The sequence below is a fragment of the Mesoplodon densirostris genome, chromosome 1, assembly GCF_025265405.1.
Source record: "Mesoplodon densirostris isolate mMesDen1 chromosome 1, mMesDen1 primary haplotype, whole genome shotgun sequence".
Lineage (NCBI taxonomy): Eukaryota > Metazoa > Chordata > Mammalia > Artiodactyla > Ziphiidae > Mesoplodon > Mesoplodon densirostris.
The window spans coordinates 6,228,010-6,240,485 of record NC_082661.1 but is presented as its reverse complement, the minus strand read 5'-3'; the positions used below and the strand labels follow the sequence as shown (position 1 = coordinate 6,240,485).

Here is a 12,476-nt window from a genome sequence, read left to right as displayed (position 1 = left end):
GGTCATCTCACAATCAGCCCCATCTTGATATGTCTTCCCTGGATCCAGAGTAAATTTTTTTAGGACATGAAATTGGAGGTTGGTCCCTAAAGAAACTTTAAACTCTCCATATCACCTTACATTGGGGTGGTAGTTTTTAGTTAATGTATTTTCATACCCATCGTTTCATCTCATTCTTACAATGACCCCAAGAGGGAGGAAAGAGCAGATAAGCTTATACTCATGTTATAGATCAAATCAACGGCAAGCAAACAAACAAAATGCTGGAAGCTCTCCAATGCACACAAGGTCATGTTTTTTCCCCACGCTCTATTCTTTCAACTACGTGATCAGTGGCAATGAGGGCTTGACTCTTGATTTGTAAAGGACATAATAATACCCCATTTGGATATATCTCCATCATAGATGAGAGAGAGAGAAAAATAGAATCTGAGTACTTTTGCCTGAATCAAGTTGATGCCTGGGCCTTCCCTCAAACCAATTAAGTCAAATTGTCAAAGACTGTCTGAATAGAAGGAAGGCAGCAAGGAATAAAACAGGGGAGCAGGAAAGCAGGAATGCAGACCTAAAAGCCTGTATTCTAAGTAAGGTCCTGCAGGCATAGTTGTGCAGCAAAAATATTCATGAAGGGGATATGTTTTGCATACTTGAAGATACGCCCCATTAATGCAGTTTAAAATTACAGTTACTAGTAGTACTACTTATATCCCATCTATTTTATAAGATTGTTGTCTCTTGCATGACTCAATATTTAACGAGGCCTCCAACAAAGTAATGATGACTAAATGTCTTGAGGCCACCAATCATATATATACCTCTACGTAGAATATTTGTAATAGCGCAACTCTAGACATGGGAAGAAGGAACAAGGGAAAACATTTCCCAGATCATAATAGACCAGTAAGATGGGAGATCCAGAGAATTTTAGACTGTCAACAGGGCCTAATCTGAAAATTAGCACATTGAGTGGCCTATCCACAGAATCCTCCTCAATGTAGGAATAAGCCTTCTTAGCACCATGGGACAAAATTGGTCATGATCTGCCTCCCCAAAGTTGGTCAGATTTATGACCAAAATGAGGCACTGTGGACAAAGTTTGTCCCCCGCCATTTAGTGGACAAAAGATGTTGTGGCCAAAAAGGCATTAGCCACTGCAGCTGCCCCCAGCTGTGCACTCTGAGGGGAATTCAGGATGGAGAAAACAGGATACTGGTCCTAGATATTGAAGATGCACAATAAAGGAAAGATTTCAATAAATACCACCCCCCAAATTTTTTTTAAATAAAATAAAACTACAGCATTGACTGTTATTTTGATGACAAAGAAAGACATACACAAACCCGCCACTTGGCAGAACCCTTATTCCCACACCAAACATACACAGCTACCCCATGAAGAATTACGGCACGCAGGTACACGCACGTTAACAGACATTTACATGCACCCTTTTCATGCAAGGTCTTAGTGGTTAACCACCAATTAAGGGGGCACATGGTAATTACAGAGCCATAAGGCCGACTCCACAGCCACATGCTGAGATGAGCGCCACGGCATTACGACGAGATGCTGTTCCCCAAACCACCCAGGTCGCTGTTCCCTTAAATAATGTCAGTGACTTGGAGTTATTTTAGTCAGTAGGTATGTGCCTACTTCCTGCCTGGTTCTAATCCTGGATGCAGACCCCTAGAGGAGGTGGGACAGCGATCAAACAATAATGGCTTTTCCTAGTTTTCTACAAAGATAGTGCTGGTGACCCCCGGCCATCAGGTTGTAAGCTTGGCCAGGGCGGATGTGCCAGTTCCCCCTCTGGTATGCCTCCTGATGTCTGCAAGGTGGCTAGCTGGTAGTAAGGATGAGGCTGGAGGTCAGAAACTAGAGGCAACCTGAACTAGTCCATTCCAAAGGCATACTGAGAACCTTCATCAGCTTGTTGCTCTGATGCCCTCCAAGGTGGGCTGCCAGATAAAACACAGGACGGCAGTTAACTCTGGATTGTGATAAACAACAATATCCCAAATATTGCATGGGATAGACTTACGCCAAAAAATATTCATTGTTTACCTAAGTCCAAGTTTAATGGGGCATTCTGTACTCTTATTTGCTAAATCTGGCAACCCTACCACCAGGGAAAAACTCCCATAAAGGCTTCCACCACCCAAGTAACTTCAGGTTGTTCCATATTTTTATATTATTAATTAGTGCCTATCAATATTTTAAAGATATACTTTCTTTACAACACAGTATACTTCTCTTTTTCTGAATCTATCGTATCATTTCTCGTTTTGCAAATTAGTAGCATGATGAAATTTTCTTTAGTGTCTTAAGTTTTTCTTCTAGGAAACAGTATCAATGTCACCGTGATTGACTTATACTTTGTATATTCCATCTGCAACAGTCTCCATGAAGCAAAAATATTGAAAAAGTTTAGATTTGGCATTTGGATCCTTTAACCCAACCTTTCTGAATGCTCACTTTCAGCTGAAAGCCTCTTTAGAAAATAAAATAATGATGTAAATCATATTATTATTATGGACACAAAGGTGGCCCACTGCAGCCCTTCCAGAACACTACAGAACATTTTCACAATCTCAACTGCTCTTTTAAAAAAATCTGTTTTCTATTATAAAAAATACTCTAAAAATAGTTCCACATAACACAAGGACAAAGCCATCTGTATGATCTCTCCAAAGAGCTCATATTTCTATAGATTTTATCCCTTTCCAACTGTTCCAACAATTCTGAAATTTAAGAAACTCACTTATATTTGTCAGACAAAACTCATCAAAATATGAAATTTAATCACTAATATTTCAATTATTTTATATTATTCTTTTACATCATAGAAGACTCAAATAAAACGTGTCAAAGTAAACAAAGCATAAAACTGCATTAAAACTCATTACATAGACTTCCCTGGTGGCGCAGTGGTTAAGAATCTGTCTGCCAATGCAGGGGACATGGGTTCAAGCCCTGTTCTGGGAAGATCCCACATGCCGTGGAGCAACTAAGCCCGTGTGCCACAACTACTGAGCCTGTGCTCTAGAGCCCGCAAGCCACAACTACTGAGCCCACGTGCCACAACTAATGAAGCCCACAGTGCCTAGAGCCCGTGCTCCACAGCAAGAGAAGCCACCACAGTGAGAAGCCCGCGCACTGAAACAAAGAGTAGCCCCCGCTCACGGCAACTAGAGAAAGCCCATGCACAGCAAGGAAGACCCAACACAGATAAAAATAAATAAATTAATTAATTTAAAAAAATTCATTACAAACTTTTTTAAAAAGTTGCATTAAGGGGCTTCCCTGGTGGCGCAGTGGTTGAGAATCTGCCTGCCAATGCAGCGGACACAGGTTTGAGCCCTGGTCTGGGAAGATCCCACATGCCGCGGAGCAACTAGGCCCATGAGCCACATCTACTGAGCCTGCGCGTCTGGAGCTTGTGCTCCGCAACAAGAGAGGCCACGACAGTGGCCCGCGCACCGCGATGAAGAGTGGCCCCCGCTCGCCGCAACTAGAGAAAGCCCTCGCACAGAAACGAAGACCCAACACAGCCAAAAATAAATAAGTAAATAAATAAAATTAAATTAAAAAGTTGCATTAAAATGTTTCTACCAATAATCGATCAATAAAACTGAAATGTTGGGCTTCCTTGGTGGCGCAGTGGTTGAGAGTCTGCCTGCCGATGCAGGGGACACGAGTTCATGCCCCGGTCTGGGAAGATCCCACATGCCGCGGAGCGGCTGGGCCCGTGAGCCATGGCCGCTGGGCCTGCGCGTCCGGAGCCTGTGCTCCGCAACGGGAGAGGCCACAACAGTGAGAGGCCCGCGTACCGCAAACAAAACAGAACAAAACAAAACAAAACAAAAAAACCTGAAATGTTTATGAAATAGACATGAATATAGAAAAATATCCAGCACTCAAGTAAAATGAGCTGAAGGTTATATATCTGGCAATGTTATCCCTGGTGTGTGCTTGAAAAAATAAGTGTCCACAGACACAAACAGTGTCGAGAGGCTCATCAGAACTGTCACATCAAAACCAGTTTGCATTTTATCTTCGTAATAATGAAGATTTCGCTGTATAAGGAAGGATAAAGTTGGAATTAAAATAGATAACGGCAAAACTTGAATAAGAGAATATGAATGCAGTTAATGTGATTTTTAAACTTCAGTCATTGAAAAGTCAAGAAGAAAAACAAAACCAAAAAAACTGACCTTTGTGTCCTCGTTTGTCACTGGGTTCCACGGGTCTCCATTCAAAAGAGAGGCACTGACCACTTCGTAAGCTCCTCTCCCGTCCCTCGTGCCGGCCTGTTGCACGGAAGGTACGAATCTGCTTCCCAAGTTCACCCCTACAACACAAAGAAAAATCCCCATGCTTATTCCAGTCCGGAAGAGTTTAGCATCAGAAGTATGACATCAATGTCTCAATGAAAATATTTGGAAGTTGAATAAGGCCAGGGAAACACCATAATCTATTCAATCATAGTCAAGTGTTAAAACTGATTAATTATCTGTCAGTTGAACACAGAAAATTTTGTAACAAAGAAAACAAGAGCTAATTTTTTCCTTCAAGCCCTGTGGCATGTGCTGGGTGATTAGCATCGTCAAAGTATATAATTCTGTCCTTCAACGAGCAACAAAAACCCACGAGCCTGTGACTTTTTAAATGATGAATTAATGCCTTGCTTAAGATCAGCTCTATTTAAAGTCTCAGGGCTTTAGCTATATTAAGACTAAATCCATTTACTTAAGTTCCAGCAAATCAGTTAAACACAAAGCCAACTCTGCTCTCTGTACTTATGGAGGCTAATTTTATGTGCTTATGGGAGTGAGTCTATAGACAAAATTAATTTGTCAGGTTCAGACTGACTAGACTGGTTCACGGAAAAAAAAATTAAGTCGTTCTATCAACTATTATGTGATCTTGTTTCCTGGGGTACTGTCAAACCAGCTAATATACTGACCCAGGTTCAGTGTAGCCCCATTTCCATAAACAATCCTAATGGAAAGTGTAACATTTTTCTCTTCTGGAGGGTGTATTGCTTTCTTAACAAACACAGTAATTTCTCCGGGCTAGCTCCCCTATGAGGTCACCCTCCTGCTATTCGGTGCGACCACAGTCTATCCCTCAAGGTAAAGGACAGGAGCTGATTCCTCACATGTTATTCCCATTTCTTCAACCAGGACTCATAATTTTCAGACCTGAGTCATAATACCACAGTTTCAAGTTACTAAAGAGTTCGCATTTATTGGGCACAAATGGTATTGAAATTTTAATCCTAGACATTTTACAGGCCCCCAAATACTTTTAAATCCACATCATTTTATCATCCTCAGTGTGGAAGTCTGCAGTTATATTCAGGTTACAAAAGGATTACTACTTGAGTATTAACTGTCTTGACACAGCCTCTCCGGAAAATTCTCAAGCTGGTCACGAAGCATTTAAAACTCCCAGTTGTTGAGCGCCAAGGGACCAAAGATGAACCGAAAGTTGGGACTATGGCCAGTGGCAGAGGGGATCACCTGGGGCCGTCAGCCCCATGGGACACTAGAGGGAGAGAGAGGACCATGGGCCGGGGGAGCAAGGAGAGGAGGGTTTGTGGTCTCAGGGCTGGGATGAGCTGGGTTTTCAGGGATGAACCTGTGTTGGAGAGATGAGGGTTCCAGCCGTGCAAGCGGAGGGGGCTGGCTCCAGGTGGTGACATCTGTGGACATTAGTGGAGGGCAGGATGGAGGAAAGATGGCTATCTGCATGGAATTCACCAGAAGTCTTTCCTGGCTGCAGAGGAGGCAGTCACTGATGGCACAGAGATCTTGAATAAATGAACTTCATCCAGTGGCTTGATTTCATGCCCTTCAATGTGCTCCAAGATGGTGCAGAGTCGTTACAAGCATGGGTTTTGGAGTAAGACACACCCCAGCATCACTAGCAACCCGACCACGTATTAGCCATCAGTCCTGGGCCAGTCGTCGGCCCACTTATCTGTTCGTTCACTCATTCACTCACTCACTCATTCACCAACTATCTATTAAGTGCTTGCCTTGTGATGGGTCCTCTAGACCTGATGTCTTCCATTCAAAAAGCCCATTCTACCTGCTTCAGCCCAGGACACCCTCTTGTCACCTGGAGCCAGCCCCCTCTGCCTACACTGTAGAGACCCTCATCTCTTAAATACAGCTCCGTCCCAGCACGCTTGGTTCTCTCCATCCTGTGTATCTAAGAGAGGGGCACACATCAAGCTGCCCTCGTGACTTGTATTATTATACTGGGAGAGAGACGGCTGAATGAATAAGACCATTTCAGAGAGTAACCAGGACCCTGAAACAACAGGGCTACAGGGACACCCCATGCTGTCCTTGTAACTCTTCTGTAAATCTAAAGTGATTTCAAAATAAAATTTAATGAGAAAAACAAGGTGGTGGTAGAGTTGGGGGGGCTACTTCTGATGCACAGGGAGGAAAGACCTTTATTTGCTGGGACGGGAAGCATAGAAACGAGACGTGAAGATGAGAACCTTCCAGCCCCATCCAGAGCCGCAGGAAGAACATGTCAGCAGATGGTCAGCAAGTGCGTTCCTTTTCCATAAAACGAGGCAAAGGGCGGGGAGGCCCGAGGTAGATAATACACAGGAAGCGTGAAGAACACCAACCGGTTTTATCGGCATCGCTCTCTAAGTTTTGCCAAGCCCCGGGTCTCTTGCTCAGGACCCTCAGTGGGATTCCCATGTTGGAATTTACTGCAACAATGTGAGTTCTGATCCAGTTACACAGCTCCTGCAGAGCAGGACTACGTGCAATTAACTGAACTTATCTTGAAAGAGTGCTGGTGTGTTGTTTGAATTGGATTAAGAAGGCTTTGAAATACCCACAATTATGGGGTGAAAACAGCAGATCCGTCTGAACTTTCCCCTCAGCCAGTGAAAACCATGCCACGTGCCAAGAGTTACCCTGGCTGACACGTTAATCTTCTGAAAAGTCAGGTAAAACTGTTCAGAAAGTGATTGCAAACATCTTCAAATTTCCTCTACATAAACAAATCAATTTGATTATAAGCTACTCCTGGCAGTTCTGTTAGCCTAAGTTTCCAATGCAAGTAGGTTGTTAAATTGAGTACTTAATCGCAAATCCAATTGCCCAAGGCTTGTTAAACCTAAAACCGGAGTCCTGGATCACCCACCACCCAGCCGCAGAAAACGCAATGGTTTTCATTGTTATTCCAGTCGCAATGCTCAAAGGCATGGAAGATTATCACCCAGGCCTCAGAGACCTAGAGAAAATGTCTTTGCATTTAATAGGACTCATTCAGAAGCTGCCTGTCTTAGCAGAAAGAGATGGTGCCATGAAATCCAGGTCTCTTGGTTGCATCACTAGCTTGCCTCTGCCAGTGGGGGAACCAGGAGAGGCAGCAAGGCCACATCCTTGACTTGGGGGGAGCTGGGCAGGGGACCTGCATGGGGTTTCCTATTCGATAATCAAACTGAAGTTGCATGAACCAAATATAAAGAACATTCTTAGTCCCCTGGACCTTTATCCTCCAAGGCTCCTAGGAGCAGAGAAAGACGGTTACTTACTCTCCTAAAGGCAAAATGTTCCAACCACTGAACATTTCCCTTTTCACCTACATATTCCAAAGTCTTAATCAAAAGAAGTCCTTCGGGGCTGATTTTTCTTTCCCCCTCTAAGAGGCTTTATTTTCTAAATATTCCAAGGAGAATTAGGAGGCTGACTGTGCCAGCACTTGGAGAATGTTGTGCAACCTTTTAAAGAAATTGAATAACTATACTATTTGCTGAGTACCATATTTATGATCTATCTACATGGATAATGAAGCCATCTCTCAGCTTTTTAAATGGTTGCACAATATCCCCCCAGCAATATATGGAGTCAGAAGATGGTTTCTTATGAGCTTTGCTTATGTATTTATACACTGGTATTTCTTTTAGATGATGCAAATAAAAATTTTATTTGTGCTGCATGGATAGACAGAATAAATTATACACAGCTGTGAGATATCAGAATGCATTTTATGGAGTGATCTTGTTGACAAACCATAAAAGCAGGCCACACATTCAAGCCCTAGAAACCCAGGGGAAAAAATATGACCTTAGAAAACATACAGTCTGCACACATTTTGTTTTTCCAAATATTTGGGCATCAACAAAACTCAGTTGACTAAATAAAAAATGTGAATGTGAATAGCTTATCTTGAGGAGGAACTTCCAGCTTTCTGTCTGTTGAGTAACCAGATACATGACTTGTCCTTTTGATAAAATGGCCAGTTTGCTTCAGTCTCATGGTGGAAAAAAAGCATATTAGAATATTTGGGTTCCTACCACAATTATCGTCTGTGACAATCAGCTCTGCTTTCCCATGAGGTATGTGTGTGCCTTCTTTGCTTGTCTGAGTTTGTCATCTTCAGACCTGATTATGGCTGGTGAAAAGGGAAGTTATAGACCCAGTTCCTTAGGCAAGAATCTTTGCAGTCATGGCTTTTAAGGTCTTGGAAAAGCCAGCAATGAAGACACCCCCAAAAGTGACTTCAGATCTCCCCTCCGTGTGAATCACCCAGAGCCTGGCTGCCCATGGAAGTCTTGCCTCGTTCCTGCTCCAGCCAAGCCTCCTTGGCCTAGCTTACTAAGGGAGGTCCAGCCCACCCTAATGCCCACCTAAGGGCTTCAGCTCACCAGAGGTGAAGATTGAGACGGAGTTCTGAGATCGTGAACAATGAACACCTTGGAGCCACAAGACTTGGCTCTGGTCTTGACTTCTCTTTGATTTACTGCCCTCAGTCAAAGTATGCATCTGAGGTTCTTCCCTCTACAAAATGGGGCCCACGTTCTCTCCCCCACTAATTCTCATAGGGTCAAGGAAGCTCAAATAAGTCAGTGTAGTCAAAGGGCTTTTGAAAAGCTTAACGCATAAGATAAGACTAGGATGTCAGAATCCAAGTTTCCAGACTCCTAGACAGTGGCTCTCCAACCAAACCATGCTAATAGTGTGAAGATGACAACTTCATATCCATCATTAGAAAATGTGGATATTTAGGTACTTGGTGGGTATCCATTCAAGCTGCCCAATGGGCCACTGGGGTAACAACCTCTGATAAGATTACTAGTCAAGACAAAACTTAAAACATCATGCCTGGAATTCTGGCTTTAAAGGGAAATCACTATCAATCCCTACATGAACCTAAGAGAGGAGAATTAATCTGAGGTACCAAAAGTAGGATTAAGATAAACATTCCTGGGCTTCCCTGGTGGCACAGTGGTTAAGAGTCCACCTGCCAATGCAGGGGACATGGGTTTGTGCCCTGGTCTGGGAAATTCCCACGTGCTGTGGAGCAACTAAGCCCATGCGCCACAACTACTGAGCCTGCACTCTAGAGCCCGCAAGCCACAACTACTGAGCCCCCGTGCCACAACTAGTGAAGCCCACATGCCTAGAGCCCATGCTCCCCAACAAGAGAAGCCACCACAATGAGAAGCCCACGCACTGCAACGAAGAGTAGCCCCCGCTCACCACAACTAGAGAAAAGCCTGCGCGCAGCAACAAAGACCCAATGCAGCCAAAAATAAATAAATAAATATTTTAAAAAGATAAATATTCCTTAGAAAATCTAGCTGGGGGGAAAAATTGAGGCAACCATTATGAACTGCAAAAGAATCTGGGGACAAGGCCCTGGAAATGCATAAAGCATTTTTATTAGCTCCAAATATCTGAGAGCTAAAGAAAATCTTACAAAATTGACTGAGCAGCATCTTGGTTCAGAGAAATATGGTGGCAACATTCCCAAAAAGGACAAATATATTTCCTTCGTTCAGATTCCTATCTATAGTCTTATCCAAATAACATCGTCAATCTCTCATCTCATCTGCAGACTCCATGGGTGATAATTAGGGATATGATTTTTATTTTTAATTTTTTTAAATTTTAATTTAATTTAATTTTTTTCTTTATTTTTGGCTGTGTTGGGTCTTTGGTGCTGTGCACGAGTTTTCTCTAGTTGTGGCAAGAGGTGGCTACTCTTCATTGCGGTGCATGGGCTTCTCATTGCAGTGGCTTCTCTTGTTGTGGAGCGTGGGCTCTAGGCACGTGGGCTTCAGTAGTTGTGGCTCATGGGCTCTAGAGCGCAGGCTCAGTAGTTGTGGCGCACGGGCTTAGGTGCTCTGTGGCATGTGAGATCTTCCCAGACCAGGGCTCAAACCCATGTCCCCTGCAGTGGCAGGAGGATTCTTAACCACTGTGCCACCAGGGAAGCCCGGGGGATGTGATTTTTAAATGGTATAGCTCGAGGATGTTTAAAAAGAACCATGGCAAAAGGTAATCTAAAAAAGAGTAATTTTACAGTGGAAAAACCTGAAAAACACCACGTCACCCAGATAATAAAGGTCAACATCAACAACCGTAGTCCTGTTGTTGGGATGTACTCTTCAGAGGATATGATGAAAATGATGCTTTACCTCTGTGATCTTAATCCCTAAAAACCATAACCCCAATCTAATCTTGAGACAAATGCCAATACAGTGCATCCTACAATAGATGTGACCAGCACACCTCAAAACTATCAATGTCATCGAAATTGTCACAACCAAGAGGAGCCTAAGGAGACATAATGACTAAACGTATTGTGGAATCCTGCCTGGGACTGAGGAACAGAAAAAGCACATTAGGTAAAAAGTAAGGAGACTGGAATAAAGTATGAACTGTAGTTTAAAATATTATGTCAATATCGGTTCAGTAATTGTAACAATTGTACCATACTCAGGTAAGATGTTAATAATAGGGGAAACTGGTTATGGGGTGTAGGGGAACTCTCTATATTGTCTTCTCCATTTTCCTGTAAATATAAAACTATCCTTTAAAATAAAGTCTATTAATAATCATTTAAACATCTAATCTGCACCTTGCAAGAAGAATGTCATTCTAGAGCAATTCAGTATCAAAAGGCTCAGAGATGAATGGCTATTATCGCTCCAAACACCAGCAAACTGGAGTCTTTACCCTTCATCTCTCTTCTAACATTGCTATTTGTTCAGATGGAGGAAAGATGCGGTGACTGCCGTCAAGTGAAAAGCATAAAGCAATTGACAAGGTTTCCTAGAGTAGAAGAAGGCAGAGGTATGTAAAAGTAGTTGAGCCTTAGGCAGTAGAAAGGCCCCTCTAAGTACCTCCAGGGAAGTCTACGGAACATAGAAACAAGTTGCTATAAAAACTGGACTTTTTTTTTTTTGGTTATTGGCTACAGGGCTCTGAAATGGTACAGAAATTAAAAGTTGGTTTAGGAAGGTGACACCAAGTGACAGTCACATAACTACTTTGATAAAAGTATGTTGAAACAGAACCAGATTTGCTCAGACCTTAAGATTGTAATGATCTACACCGGAAGGCTCAATTATCAAGACACAGCCTCATATAAGGGAAGAAGCTGCAGTATTTTGAGTCAGAAGAGGCACTGTGCATCCCCCTACAGGCTACATGGATGCTCTTGGGCCAGTCTCCTGTCCTCCTTGATATGCAAATCCTTTACATGTCCAGGAAGGCTACCAACCAGTGTCCACCGCAGAGGGCTGGCAAGAGAGCCAAGTGACATCGTGGATGCAAAGCGTAGGTGGCCGTCATTTAGCTTAGTTTTTTGTTTTTTTGTTTTTTTGTTTTTTGTTTTTTGTTTTTTTTGCGGTATGCGGGCCTCTCACTGTTGTGGCCTCCCCCGTTGCGGAGCACAGGCTCCGGACGCGCAGGCTCAGCGGCCATGGCTCACGGGCCCAGCCGCTCCGCGGCATATGGGATCCTCCCGGACCGGGGCACGAACCCGTATCCCCTGCATCGGCAGGCGGACTCTCAACTACTTGTGCCACCAGGGAGGCCCTGTTTTTGTTTTTTTTAATCAGTCTTTGGAAATGAAGACACCAAAATGCTCTTGCGGGTTTTTTTCTGTGTTAGGGCTATGAATTCATTGTGTTTTTTATGTTTGCATGTAACACTGATTTTTCTATAATCAGACATATTACTTTTATGATGGATAAAAGATTTAAAAAATCAATCATTTGGACTCATGATGACAAATCAACTGATTTATGACGTTTTACTTTCTTACCAGCTTTCCTGGCATCACAGATACACAGCCCTGGGCATTTCTGAGGACACAGCCCATTTGGAAATAAAAGCAATCAAGTACTATGGAACAATTACAATTTTGAAATGATGTTTTATATGTCATTTCAAAATTCAAAGAAAGCTAGTTATTTCTTCCCATAAATGTTTCAAATGGATTAATATCCCAAGCACAAGTTGTCTCTACTACACATAAAAATAATTTTTAATGTCTAAAGTGTCTTCTATCTGTGGAGAGCAAAGTCATTTACAACATTAACTTATATTTTTATATTCCTTTGCTGGTCAGTGGAAGCTAATGCAAGTCCTATTTTATGAATGGTGAAACTGAACTACGAAGTTATATAGGTTATTTCTAATGTTTCC

The 12,476-nt window shown here is 42.7% G+C and overlaps 1 protein-coding gene across 1 annotated transcript in view; it reads right to left on the bottom strand.

The window, feature by feature from the left end:
• Nucleotides 1-12,476, bottom strand: part of ADAM12 (ADAM metallopeptidase domain 12) — a 406,064-nt gene that overhangs the window by 336,028 nt on the left and 57,560 nt on the right. The window contains exon 2 of the mRNA XM_060098411.1: nucleotides 4,212-4,348. Coding sequence (XP_059954394.1) covers nucleotides 4,212-4,348 — 137 coding nt within the window. The remainder of the gene's footprint in view (nucleotides 1-4,211; nucleotides 4,349-12,476) is intronic.